This window comes from Odontesthes bonariensis, chromosome 20 (assembly GCF_027942865.1).
Source record: "Odontesthes bonariensis isolate fOdoBon6 chromosome 20, fOdoBon6.hap1, whole genome shotgun sequence".
Classification (NCBI taxonomy): domain Eukaryota; kingdom Metazoa; phylum Chordata; class Actinopteri; order Atheriniformes; family Atherinopsidae; genus Odontesthes; species Odontesthes bonariensis.
This window is the reverse complement of record NC_134525.1, coordinates 21,406,126-21,420,714: the sequence shown is the minus strand read 5'-3', so window position 1 is coordinate 21,420,714 and position 14,589 is coordinate 21,406,126. Positions and strand designations below refer to the sequence as shown.

Here is a 14,589-nt window from a genome sequence, read left to right as displayed (position 1 = left end):
CACTGAGTATTTACCATGGTTTGCTTTCATGCATTATTTCCACATTCCCTCATTGTCGCTCGTCATCATTTCACACCTGTTGTATTTCAGGAAGGCATCACTGGCTGCCTGTAAAACCCTTACTGAGGGGGAATTACTCCTGCACTGAGCACTGAGCTACCTGTTTGAAAGAATGCATCCTTTAATGTCATTTCATCCTTTTGGAGACAGAAGACACAATTTAAGTGTTGTTGTCTCTTAAAGGTAGGGTAGGAGATCCTGGATTTTGAGTCCAGCGAAGCTGCATTTTGAAAATACACCGGTAAAAAGTCCCAACCCTTTTCTTCACTTTTCTTCCGAAGGCACGCCTCTAGAGTACATGAACGCGCACAAGCAAGAAGGTGCACGAGCGCTGTTCTGACAGCAAGCATCCATCGTTGCCGTATTTAGTATTTAGTTTATGCTAACTATACGTTTAATAATGCTAGGTGCTAGCCAAGCTGGCTCTAGTTTAGTTTCCTGCCAAGCTTCGTTCACGGAGCAGGGTACGCGCACAGGGGGAAGGAGGGGGAAGGAGGGGGAGGGGGGAGGGGGAGGGAGGAGCAGATTGCAGTTTGATAGACGGCATCAGAATCCAATCATTGTGAACGGTCCGTTCACAATGATTGGATACTGTTTTTCCTAGATTGTACGTTCTAGAGGCCACTAAAACTTTTCATATTTGTGTCAGAACTTTTAAGTAATTGGTTGCAATGGGGGTGTGAAGAGTATTTCAAGCAATATGTAAAAAAATGTTCCAGAAAAAGATCCCCTACCCTGCCTTTAAAGTAATTTCAAGTCATGTATTTGTTCAGCTGGTTCACTGCAAGTCCAGTTTCGACTTTCCCTTAGTTTTGTTTTTTTGTTTCCAAAATACTCCACTCTATCCATCATCCCGTCACTAACCTGATCGTTCTTTTAGCTCACTGTTTTGATTGCACAGCCATCTCTTTGGTTAACACTCGAGTAGCACGCATCTTAAGTGTTAACGGAGGCTCAAATTAAGTGAAAAGAAGAGTTGATAGTTGGTTTATCTAGATAAACACATGGTCTGATAACTTTTGATACTTCACAGCACAGCAGCTCTTGTCTGACTTTGTTTTTTACTTTGACAGACTGGTAGTGCACTCGCTTGTCTGTGAAATACTGTCTTAGCAGGCATCTTTTACCACGGCTTTAATGTGTGCAAAGTATCATGTCACCGAAGCGGTCACACTCACCCAGACTGTAAGGTCGTAATTGTTTGGCAGTAAATCTTGGTGCTGTGATAACCTTTGACCCCACCAAGCTGTGTCTAAATTGTGTTGGAGGTCCTCAACGTTTGTGTCTTAATCCAGCGTGTTTTTTTTTTTTTTTTTGCTTGTTTTAGCTTTATTAGCATCCAGGGATTCATCAGGACGTCTCAACAGATGAGTGTTCAAATCTGTCATGTAACCCCCCGTTCATGCTCTACGGACCTTTCCCTCCTCACAAAATCAAAATTATTTATTAATAATAATAATAATAATAATAATAATAATAATAATATTTCCAGATATTAGATTTGATGATGCATTGTAAACCGCCTCAGGACTGGTTAGCGGCTGTCAGATATGTTCTATTTAGGTTCACCACACATGCAACAAAGGTGCTGTTGTTGATGCAGAAATCTCACTCTGTATCCGTGTAACATCCACAGGAAAACTTGAATCAGCTGGATTTTAACCACAGAATCGGCGCACTGACCGGTTTATGGTTTTTTTCACCCCGGGTGTTGTTGTACTGATGTAATTATATCTTTCTAATTAAAATCGGGTTCTGATGTTTTTTCAGGTAATCATTACACCCTCCCTAATGGACTTTGCTGATACAGCCAAAAACACAGCAAATAAATCAATAACCACATTGTTTTTCTTCCTCAGATTATGGACATTGTGCTAACAGTAAAGTGTAGGTCAAGACTTCCAGTGAATCAACTTTACAAGTGATAGTAACATAGCTGAAAAAAATATTCTGCTTTAAATAGCACATTATGAACCTGTTTCTGTTCTAAATCAGAACGAATTAAGAGTATCTACTTTTCCTCTTACATGTATCATGCAGACCTGAAACTGCTGTGGACATTACCTCACTCTGTTGGTACTTTTTATATTTGGGTTGCTAAAATAAAATCAGATTGTGCTCCTTCTATGATGAAACCACAACAGCAGGCCAGATTTGAGTGCCCTTTGAAAAGCGTTTCTCAGAATCTGTATAAGTCCGACTGCATCATAAGTATCAAAGCTCTGATCTACAGGGTTCATTTTGGGTCCCAACCAAATACACACCGTTTCTCTCTTTTTTACGCTCCTTTATTTGCAGTTAAATATTTATCATTTGAGTTTATGTGGGGGAGATTAGTCTAAGCCACATCCTTGTGCATTCATTTTGGCTGTTCAGTTGACTTCTGTCGGGCTTGTCACTCCGTCAAAGGCAGAGCAAATGTAATCTGGTCCAGGGCATGACCAAACTGCCAAATGTTGCAGCCACTGCTGCCAAACTGGCTCCAAGATTATGTCCAAAAGCATTTCATGTAATTCTTAAAAGGATCTGTGTCTTTACTGGATCTCCTGCCCTTGCAACTCAAATCCAGAAACTAGTTATTGTCCCTTCACATTTATTTTGAGATGTAACCCTGTTTTATAGAAATTGAATGCCACTGTAGGCAGAGGAGATGTACTCTGTTTCTGCTTGGTGCAGAAATATTAGGGTTTAAACACAAAAAGTTACTGTTTGAAACAGTGTGAATAGTTCATGTGACAGATAGCTATATCACACCCTGCTGAGATATATTTCTTTCAGTTTTTGCTTTATCTCAATAACTGTTTGTCCTAAAGAGGAAGGGCGGCAGTTATCAACAGGAAGGTCAGTATTGATTCTGCCATCGTAAAGATTGTTGGACTGATTTACACGAGTGCTGCTTGTGCTTCTTATGAACAAGTGCAAGACAAGAGTCTTGTTTTACTCAAGGTGTTGAAGCAGTTACCTCTAAAGATGCTGACATGTTGCACCTGAATTGAAACAGGTAAATGCTTTAATGTGTTGTAGACATGCAGCACAGTAGCTAAATCATTTGTGGAAGGAAGAACAGGTCTGCATGAGTCAGAGCCTGCATGTTTCTGTCACCCAAAGTTATTTTCACATCTCTGACAAAGACAAGAATCACAGCTAGGGGTGGCAATCTTTGGGCACCTCACGATTCGACTACGATTACGATTCAGGGGCTAAGATTTGATTATAAAACGATTATTGATGGGTCTTTAATTTATATATATGTTGATGCACTTTTTCACAACATTTCTTTTTGTCTCACTGAATAAGCATTCATAACTTGCCATTTTGAAAAACAGTGCATTTGTAATAAGAAACCGGAGTTGAATTCATTTCCATTATATTTTATTAAACTAATGGAAATGCGTGAAAACTGGAAGGTTATATCGGGTGGAATCGAGTTAACCCTTAAATTCCATCAAATGCTTGTGTGTTGCACTCCGGCTGATACGTTTCAATTCTAATTAATGACTGTGCTTCCACCGGCTCCGTCACAGCTGCGGCGCTCCGGAGCAACGCACCAGCACAGAGCAGATCGTGCGGGACAGGAAGTCGAGCGCAGAAACAACACATCTGGTTAATTTTCTAAATAAAAGACAAAGTGTTCACAGGGGATCATATTTCCCTGCACTACACCTTGAAAACATCATAATAACGTGGCTCTTGTCCAGTTCGCTTCCGACGTTGCTTCTTAGTTCCGCATTTTAGAACCGTCTGTATTACTTTATTTAGATAATCGAAATTTTGACGTTTGTGAATCGATTTAGAATCCTCCATGTCCGAATAGCAATGCAGCTAAGGATCGGAAATTTCCCCCCACCTGTGATAAACCAAATTATCTAACTTTAAACATATAGTAATGTCTCCCCTCTCATTCTGAAGCTATTTAACTTCTTTTGTTTTTTGTTTTGTTCCTTTTAGAGTCATTTAAATCTTCTGCACTGTCTGACATTTTCATTTCTCCTCCTGTTTTTCTGCCTTCTGCTAGACCAAACCAGTTGCATTTGCTGTTCGCACAAATGTCAACTACAGCCCGAACCATGATGACGATGTCCCCGTACCAGGCATGGCAATTTCCTTTGAGGCGAAAGACTTCCTCCACGTCAAAGAGGTAAGTGATTGACTTCCCTTTTAGTGTTCATATTCAAGAGAGTGATGCTCACAAGGAAGATGCTCCTGATAACTGTCTTGTATTATTTTGCGTAGAAATTCAACAATGACTGGTGGATAGGACGCCTGGTGAAAGAAGGCTGTGAAATCGGCTTCATCCCCAGTCCAGTGAAGCTTGAAAACACTCGCATCCTCCAGGAGCAGAGAGCCAAACAGGGCAAGTTCCACTCCAGGTAGGAAGCGTTGTCTGCACCAAAGTCCTTCACCTTGGCTTTTCGATTATTTAAAATGGATTTGGACTTGTTTGGTTTGGTTTGTTGATCTCACATGCCAAACACCCTCTCTTGTTTCAGTAAACTGGGAGCCAACTCATCATCTAGTTTGGGTGAAGTTGTTCCTAACTCACGGAAATCTACTCCTCCTTCGTCTGGTAAGTAGCTTCAGAGGCAAATTCTAAAGATTTGAACTTCACACTTATTTAAGTCTTTAGTCCTTTACACCAACTTTTAACTTTTAACTTTTGACCAACATGTAGCTTCACTACATTCTTCCAATTTTCAGTTAAGCAGAGATTAATCTTGCCATAAATGTACCTTTACATGTTTCATTTTTCTCTGTGTGTTATCTACATTCTGTGGTATTATTGATGTGAAATGTTCCCCATTACCTGTGGTCACCTGTGTTCACCTGCGTGTGATGATGCTCTTGTCTGTCTGTGTGGGTAGCCATTGACATAGATGCCACAGGCTTAGACCCCGAGGACAATGAGCTTCCAGTCAACCTGCGCTCCCCTAAAGCCAGTCCAAACACTGTCATATCACCCCTAGCAAAAGAGAAACGAATGCCCTTCTTTAAGAAGGTAAACTCTTGAACAACCCATCGTCTCTTCCTCTCTGTCAGCTGGCACGGCTCGGACTTAAATGCCTGTGGCCGCTCGGCCTCACTCAGCGCCCGTCCTGTTTGTCAACACCATTGTCCTTGTCCTTTCGGCGTGCACGCCGCTATTAGCATGCATGTCTCTTCTTAACCTCTCTCTCTTTCCTCTTCCGTCTCACCACAGCTAAGCAGAAGCAGAAGTCGGTAAGTATTGGTGTGCGGAGCAGCAGCCTCCTTGATCTAAGCTGTACAAACCCTACATTTCCTAAATAAGAGATCCCGCCCTTTTACTGACGTCACACCCACTTCATTATTCCTGCGAACTTCTGTGTCGTCTTGGTCTTGTGAGTGTGACTTAGTGAGACCTCAGTGTGAGCAGCTCTTTTTATTTGCTTTATTGCTCAGAGCAGGGTAAGAATGGCAATGTTTGATTAACAGTGGTGTAGAAGTAAAAACACCCTCATTTAATGATAACATGTAATGAATCATAACATTTAAAAAATCATCTGGTCCTTACCAGTTTTTATTATTAGGTCAATTTAACTCAGGTGAGCAACAACGCAACATGTTACACTGCGTTGTTGTTTATTTAACAAAATCTGAGCCAAAATGCAGAAGCAGAGTGTGAAAACGAAGTACGCCCCATGATTCAGCAGCTTGTAGAGTCGTCTTTACCAGCAATCAGTTGAAGTAACCGTTTTCTGTGGGACGTAACCAGTCTCTCACGTCATCTTCTTTATGATCATTGAGTTTTTCGGAAATTTATTCACACACAGCTCTCATATGGTCCCACAAGATGCATTTCAATCAGGTTGAGGTCTGGGCTTTGACTGGCCTAACACACACCTGAATGCTCCAGACAAGAAAAACTGACAAAAACTTTTATAGAGGTGCTCACACTTACTGATGTTACCAGTTAAACAAGTGCATTTAATTAGCAGCAACTGACCGAAACTTAAGATACAGTAAGACTGCACTCAGATTTTCACACACTGCTTCTGTATTTCTTATGAAAGGACTATTACAAAGTGTGATATGTCATGTGTTGTTTTTCATCTGAAGTTATGTCAACCTCATTTTTAAGACCTGGTAAGGAGCAGATGATTTATTAATATGTCTTGATGTGTAAAATCTGAAGATGGAAAGCGGGTATTTTCCATTTCACATGACTATATATAAAGCTACAATAAGAAGCTTTGAACAAAAACTGCAAATGGGTTAACGGCCTGTCCAGCATAAAACTCTCCTAACAGCCAAGAAATTGCTTGGCAAATTAAAGCCTCATCATTTTGCCCTTGAGCTTTTTTTTTATGGCTAAATCAAAGAAGATAATGAGCGTTAAAGCTGCTGGCTCCGACTCCTTATTTAGAAGGCAGACGTGTAGAGGTGAAGAATCAAACTTCTCACCTAAAACTCAGCAAAAATTAAGTATTTTTCACGTCATATCAGACTTTCCCTTTAACTCTATATACATGACCGTAAACTGTAAATGTTTGTCATTAAGAGCTGATGTAAGTACTTCCTGTTACAATATGTTGTATTTATATATGTTACGATCATATAAATCAGGCCAACAACATTCAAAGTCTTTTTTTTCTAAAATGACAAAAATGTTGCAAACTTACACAGAAATCTTTCAGGCAAACACAGGATGATATTAAGCCTTGTTTAGCTTATTTACAGTGTAATCCAAGAGTTAACTGTGGCTAGCAAAAGTATTTGGGCAGGACCACATTGTTCATTAATACCCTTATGTTACTCGGCAGCAGTGAGCCTCAGTTCCCACAACATCCCTGGGGAAGCTCAATGACGACAGCAAACGTTAGGCAGAAAGAGAAGCGGAGCAGTGAGTAAGAGCTGGTGATAGACTGCAAGAAGTGAGTCAAAATAAATCCTCTGAAACACAAATTGAGTGAGCAGCTTGAGCGTCAGGGTAGATAAGAAGTGACTAAGAAAATAACATTGTGGTGAATGATATAATCCAAAGTCCCTCCAGACCTGCTCTCTGCTTCACAGGCGTCTGCCCTCCTTGGTGCTTCAAGTTAGATCGCGTGCTGTTTTTGTTTAAAAAAAATGAATTATTTAAATGCTCCTCCAGTGGGATGACGTTTTCATGTATTTTTTAAACACGCTCCATCAGATGCCTGGGACAAGCAGCAGCAACAATTTCATTCCCAGTCAGATTCAAACAGAAGTGCTCTTGTTCATCGAAGATACAAGTAAAAAGTTTTCATTGAGAATGAAAATTTCAGTAACAAGTATTCCATCTGAAGCTTCTACCGAAAAATTATTGTGTATTCAAAGTATATTCAGTTTGGCCAAACATTTAAAGAAATAAATCATCACTGTGAGCTCAGTTTGGGTTTTCCTTGATGAAACCGTGAAATGAAAAAAACATTTCATTCTGAAACTACAGGCTTCCATTGAGAATTTGTTTTTCAAGATTAAAGCACAAAATATTTACTGGGAAATCCAGGAGCTGCAGTTTATGTCACTTTGCATTGAATTTTGAGTAATTTGGTGTGTTTATGTGCCATATTGTAAGGATCCAGCTGGCACAGAGGCTGCCCTTTTTTTGCCAGGTCCCTGCATGATAACACCTTGAGCGTCATGTTTTGATGCACGCTAAGACTGCTGGCCTCTAAAATCATGTCAAGAAAAAAAAGAAACTTGTTTTTAAAGTGTTTCAAGATTATTTTCGTGACTTGGAAATCCCACTGACTATCACTTCACAGAAAGAACAGCTTAATGTTTTATGAGCCAAAACGCTGGCTTTTTAAAGGTATTAGATTTCTGCCCAACACCTGGTTGTTAAGAGCAGATCTGACACACAATCCCTGCAAAAGTGATCCAGAGCTTATCTTTCTTTTGTAACTTTTAAAACTCACGCATAAATGCATCAACTCAGAATAAAAGAATTTGTTTGCCATGTGCAGGAAACTGACAGTAATCCAGCCGGCCCAGACCTAAAGATCTATATTGTTTATGTTGCTATTTGCAGCGTGATTGACTTTCTCTCAATGTGGTCCATTTCCAATATCGATAGCTCCCTCCTTTTTTTTTAAAAAAAAAACCCTGGCAGATGCTGATAAGAGGAGAGCGTTCCTCACGAGATGCTGCTCGCCTTCTACCTTCACAGAATTGAATTGCTGTAAATAAGATATTATATATTTAGTTAAGTTGCATACTGAATCATAATTAGTTTATGAACAGATTTTCTGAAATTTAGTAAATGTACTCTATACAGAAATTTAAGATTAAGAAACTTTCCCTCCAGATAACATGAAAACAAATTTCATCTGGACTTTAGCTATCGTGTGAAAATGCTTCAGACTTCACAGGTAACCAGTTTGTTTTCACAGGCCACAACAAAAAAAAGCCAGCAAATGCTCTCATTTTGGCTCTGGAACATGTTAAAGTCAATATTCACTCTTCCCTGAATTTAAAATCTGTAAACCTGAACACGGAAAAACGATTGGGACCAGCTTTATGCATAAAGTAACATGAGGCCAAGAGTCACCGTGGCACGAAAACGGAAAGACTAAACATCTGACTTTCATCTGACGAAAAGATATCCAAACTTTTACCTTTTGTTGTGGACGTCCCAACACGGTCGACAGTTTATTTAACATCAAGAATTTTTGTCCTATTTCTTTCTATTGTTTTCAAACACATAGTTTTTTAAAGGGCGACGCTTATAAGAATTATCATCTGTCTGACATTTAGAATATAACCATGTTATGTGCAATAATCACTTAATGGACTGAGCCGCTCCACTAAATTTAGTTAGTGTCTGCGCTGATATCGGTCAGGCGTCTGCAATAGGTCGAAATGTTGATGTCAACTGAGGCTGTTCCACAAACTGAGGTCCCACTTTGTCCTGACAGCAGCGAGCATGTTTCTGCAACTATGGCCCAAAGTTTTTCGGTCCTAGCCTCTGTTGATCTGCTGTCCTTCTCCCCCCTTTCTGACTAACCTTTCCTGTAATTTGGGTTTTTGTTTTGTTTTTCTTTTGGGTTTCCAAAAGCCATGAGACAAGATGTAAGGTCTGAAATATTATTGTTTACCCTAGCACCTTTGAAATATAACATCAGTAAACATAAAAAATAACATCAAAATTTGTAGAGCAAGTCTTATTATACATCAAAGCTCGCTTGTGTTGTGTCGGGCCCGCTCAGACATCTCGTTTCATGGTTCAAAAATGTCAGCGCTTTTAGATTGTCTATTTCCCTGTTGCTCCAACCCTTCATGTGATTTGTGACGGTGTTAACTTTGTCTTCATGAATGTGTAACTGTTTTCCTGCTTCCTGTATCCTTCAAAGACGGAACACATTCCTCCATATGACGTTGTGCCTTCCATGCGGCCCGTGGTTCTGGTTGGACCGTCACTGAAGGGCTACGAGGTGCGTCGACAAGTTGACGTTTCAAACACAACGACTTGGTTCCTCATTGTAAAAAAAAAAAATTTGTGGTCTTTATTCGTCTTGTCTCCTGAATCTTCTGTCCGCAGGTGACAGATATGATGCAAAAAGCCCTCTTTGACTTTTTGAAACACAGATTTGAAGGAAGGTAAGTTCCAAGTGACCTTTTAAAAAGCAGGCTCTCATCCCGCTTCCTTCCTCATTCTTCCTCTCTCCACATCCATCGGCTGGTATTTATCTGTCCCCTGAGGTTAGCAGAGGGAGTGTGTAACAAGTTTGTTTGGCCTGGAGATGTGTGCTGCTGCTTTAAATAGGCCTTCTACATGTCCTTAATAGGCTATAGTGGGCCCTGGAGCAGAGCCGGATTCTCCTTATTCAAAGTTGAGGCCATGAAGTTACACAACACCAAGATCCACTTAGACCATCAGAAGCTGCAGAGAATACTATTTCTTTGATTAGAAAAATAAAACTGGTTTGTCTTTAATTTGGTGTTAGTTTCTCTTACTTTTTCTCAAGATATTCATGAATAATTATCAAATACAACACTCACTTTCTCTGAGTATCCTCAGACATCATGGCATATCTGCCTTTGTTTAAGGATGTGCATAAGACTCGTTTTCCATCAATATACAGTGAAATATTGGAGTTAAGTTTCAAAATATCCCAAAAAAGTTCATTTTGGTTGGTATTATAAGGTCAAAAAATATTTGGTCTCTCATGAATCGTTAGTAGTTGAGCTTCAAATACATGTCCAGACTCAACAGTTTGTGAATATGCGGCAGGTAAAAGCCAGAGAGGGGTAACCAAACCAAACACCAAAGTGAGACAGACGTGCAGAGATGGCAAAGTTGCAGACATGCATACAAACTCCACAACAATGTCTCATGAAAAGTCCCAAATCCCATTATGACTACTTTCGTGTAGGAACTATTTTCTTTCTTCTGAATCACAGCCCGATATCTGCATAAAACCAGTAACTTACCCTGAACAGTTATGATGGCCTGCACAGTGTAAAATGATGGGATTTCTCTTCATGATTCGAAACCTGCAGTGGTGTTTAAAAAACAGATTTGCTCGAGCAACAGAGAAACGACGACCAGATTATGCCTTTCTTTTTACATTTCAAGTCCATTTTTTTGGTAGTAAGCTAATTGATTCTCTCTTCTCTTGTGTCAGAATATCGATCACTCGTGTCACGGCTGACATCTCTCTCGCCAAGCGCTCAGTCCTTAACAATCCCAGCAAGCACGCCATCATCGAACGCTCCAACACGCGCTCAAACCTGGGTAAGTTGGTTCTAAATCGCCGAAACCTCTGGAAACATCTGGTGTTTTGATTCATAATGTTTTCAAGGAGACCGGTTTACGTGGGGAAGGAAGGAAACAATTAAAGAAACTCTTGACAACAGCAACGATAACTCCCGAAGGCTCTGACTGGCCTTGTCTGGCCTCTTTTGTTGGGAATGAAAGATAGCAGCATAGAAGCATAAACGCACGATAACAAGATCAAGAACCGCTCTGATTTGACCGAGGTTGATGGGAGTTTAGATGTGATTGCAATGAAAGAGATTCCTGAGTCAAACAGAGGTGATGGGGATAATCTGTGCTATATATCAGCAGAAGCATCGGTCAGCAGCCACAGCTGAGTTACAAATCCCTGCAGATGTGTTTAAAGGAAGCAAAACACGTCTCGTATTTAAATATTTATCATCCCGCCATCATTGAGCTAATACCTTTATAACTTGATGATTTGACCTTTTTCCACTTCTTTTTTTTTAAAGCCCCATTTTCTAATGATGAACCGAAGAGTGAGACAGATTTACCCTCTCTGTCTGACCCAAAGCTTCTCGTATTTAGTGATTCCCACACACAGCCGGCTTAGTTTTTTTTTTACTTCATCAGACTTCCATCCCTCAGCAAGATGTCGTGTAATCTTTGCCGTCCATTTGTTTCCTGTTTAAATCTAATTTTATTTTATGAAGTTCATTTCAGAAAAAGTGATTTAGGCTGGCAGCTAATTTACTTTCAGGGGAAAATGAATTATTTGAGCTAAATTCAGCACTGGAAACTAGTGAAATTGTTTTACCACACTGGCCTATTTTCCTCAAATAATTCTACTTTGACTAAGCTGAGACTCCAATGTTTTGTCACTTCAGACTTTGCCATGACTGGTCGTCACGAAGCGTTGCTGTGATTTCCTTCTATTTGTTGGACTTGGCTTTTGCAGGAAAAATCTTTCAAAGAGTGGGTTGTGTGTTTTAGCAGTCAGTATTTGTTAAAGGTAACATCACATGACTCGAAGCTCCCTTCAGAGCTATTAGTGTCTACAGAAAGCCTTATATCATGATGTCTTTTAAATATTTCAGCCTCCATGGTGCAGGAAGATGGAGGTCTAGCACTGAATCAATGATGCATTTCAGTCATATTTTTCATGTCATGAAAAAACAAGAAAAAAACCTGAAGGTGCCTGTTTCTCTGTGTAATAAGAATAAATATTTGATAACAGTTTTTCTACCCAGCCGGCACCATAGGGGGTATCTCAACAACTTTTGGATCGATTGTTAAACCTGAGTTGTTGAACCTGGTTGTGAAAGCCATGAGATCATTTTAAGTCCATTGTTTTTATATAAAGAACAAAATGACAGTCTAAAATTGATTTCAAGTGTGTATCTATTTTGTATTATTTGTAAGAATAAAACACTAATTAGATTCATATAATGTTTGGAAGCTTTGAAAACAGCGGTAAAATATATTTATTATGTCATCACAGCTGGATGATTTAAAATATAACATCCTTGCTGCTTTTAATCTGCGCAGCACTTTGGTCAACCCTGGTTGTTTTAAATGTGCTCTATAAATAAAGTTTGAGTTGAGTTGAGTTTTAGGTCAGCTGTGTTGAAGCTTCCCATGTGTGGGCTTTTAATCAGTCTACACTACATTTTAGAGTTGTGGATAACAGCAAATCTCCTGTAAAGTCTTTCCTTTAAATAAGTGTCGATGTTGCTTTCCTGCCTGTCAACTTTATCTGGTATATATTTTTTTATGAATGGGAGCTTGATCCAGGTGTATAGTTAGCAAGCTCAGGCCATGTTATACTAAAGTATATCTTTCTTTTAACCTTTTTTGTCTATATCACAATATAGCAAATACATAAGAAAAAAAAATACATGTAGAACAATAAACAAGATGAAGATCAAGCTTGTGTATAAAATGTGAAACCCAAGCTTAAATGACACAAAACGTCTCCACTGGAAAACTATAAATCATGACAACGATTTTGCTGCAGCTGCAGTAAAAAGTTTTTTCTTTTAAATCAGAACCTCTGCTTCTCCCTTCAGCTGAAGTCCAGAGTGAGATCGAGCGGATTTTCGAGCTGGCCCGAACGCTACAGCTGGTGGTTCTGGACGCTGACACCATCAACCACCCGTCACAGCTGGGGAAGACTTCCCTCGCTCCCATCATTGTCTACGTCAAGATCACCTCTCCCAAGGTGAGAAACATTACAAGAGGGCAGTGCAAATATCCTGCGTACATATGCAGTGACGAAAAACAAGGACAAGGCGATGAATGAAGACGACGTTGCATCCACTCTCGTAGATTAGGTTTCAGTCACGTCAGGCGGTTTATTGTGGTTGTGTCTTGTCACGGCCCGTGTGGTTCATTCTGGGACTGAGCTCTCTCACTGGCTGCGATTTTAAATCCAGCTTCTCAGACGTGACTGCTGGTTTGAGAGCCAGAAAACGCAAGAGAGGCCTGATTCATCGTTCTGACCTTCGGCAAGTGTAAAAAAAACAAGGCTCATGATTCACAGATCAATAAAAAAAACAGCCATTTGAGTAACACACAAAATGAGAGAAGGCACCGCTAAAAAGACACGAGAGGCAGGCTTTAAATCAGAGTGTCAGCAGAGTGAATCACTCTCACAGCGGGATCACATAAATTGCTCTTTATCATCTGTCCCCTCAGTCGCACCCAGCTGCCACTTCATACATACACTGAAGGGATAATGACAGTATTTTTGTAGGCTTTAATTTAATTCTGCGAAGAAGTATTTAATTAGGTGGAAGCACAGAAAAGTAAAATCAGGTAAACGCGTCTGAGGCATCAACAGAAATAGTTCATCCTCTTCAGATTACCTCCGTACTGTGCTTTTAGACATTGTTTTATTGATCTAGTGTATCTCTGCACGGGTCTTTGGTATTACGGTGAGAAAAAGTTGGAATAGATATTTTCAGGCTCACACATAGAGCAGCATGAAGTCTGGGACCTAAAACATTTGTTCATATTCAACAATATGAGGGTTTTATGCCTTCTGGTCACAGAAGATTTTAGTCAAAGACTGGAGACTTTTCAAAGATTGCGGCGGTGCGGGGTCGCTACTCACAAGACTTTAGCTAAATTCCTTTTGAGATTTTTCTCATCATGCTCCCGGTGGAAATATACTGGAGTATAAACTGTTGAAAAATGGATCATAAAAAAGAGAGGCAGACTTTGGCTACAGCTGCCTTTCTGTGTGTGGTTTGGTCAGAAAAAAAAAAACTGCCAAAAAGAAGAAGAGGAGACACTGCACGATGCCGCGGGCCTGGCTTAGGACAGGGTCAGTATGGTCTGTCCATCCTACAAAAGTGATTGAAGATAAGATGTTATAAGTAGCGAATCATTTTGTGGCGTTCTCAGGAGTCTGTTGTAATACAAAATAAAAGAGCTCACTAAAGACTCACTCTTGTTCACACTATAACACACTATAACAGTTTCTCCTCAGTCCAGGAGAACAGAGGCTTATTATCACTCCTGCTCCTCCCTGGGCTCCCCTCCATGTTTACTGCCCGACTCGCTGCTTGCTCCCCGTGTGGGGCTGGAAGTGGCTATTGATATCTTTGGAGTAATTGAACCTCACAGATTGTGTGACACAAGACTAAAGACTTCTGACGACTATTAAACACATTTTATTTTTATTGGAACGTAAAAGTCCGACCTTGAGACCGCTCTGAGTTTTAGGACCACCTAACACAAAATGATGGAGATAACTGGCGCCAAAACGTTTTGTGCTTGTATAATTGTTTGGCGTAAGGTCAGCAGAAACTTTGGATTGGATT

At 40.0% G+C, this 14,589-nt stretch overlaps 1 protein-coding gene across 7 annotated transcripts in view; it reads left to right on the top strand.

The window, feature by feature from the left end:
- cacnb2a (calcium channel, voltage-dependent, beta 2a) overlaps positions 1-14,589 on the top strand; it is a 66,136-nt gene that overhangs the window by 48,005 nt on the left and 3,542 nt on the right. For 5 of the 7 annotated variants that reach the window (XM_075452904.1, XM_075452907.1, XM_075452909.1 and 2 more), the window contains 8 exons: positions 4,076-4,198; positions 4,294-4,430; positions 4,551-4,627; positions 4,923-5,056; positions 9,396-9,476; positions 9,584-9,642; positions 10,671-10,780; positions 12,832-12,983. In XM_075452904.1, the coding sequence (XP_075309019.1) occupies positions 4,076-4,198; positions 4,294-4,430; positions 4,551-4,627; positions 4,923-5,056; positions 9,396-9,476; positions 9,584-9,642; positions 10,671-10,780; positions 12,832-12,983 (873 nt within the window). Of the gene's footprint in view, positions 1-4,075; positions 4,199-4,293; positions 4,431-4,550; positions 4,628-4,922; positions 5,057-5,257; positions 5,278-9,395; positions 9,477-9,583; positions 9,643-10,670; positions 10,781-12,831; positions 12,984-14,589 lie in introns of all 7 variants that reach the window. The other 2 variants (XM_075452906.1, XM_075452910.1) reach the window with 1 other exon arrangement.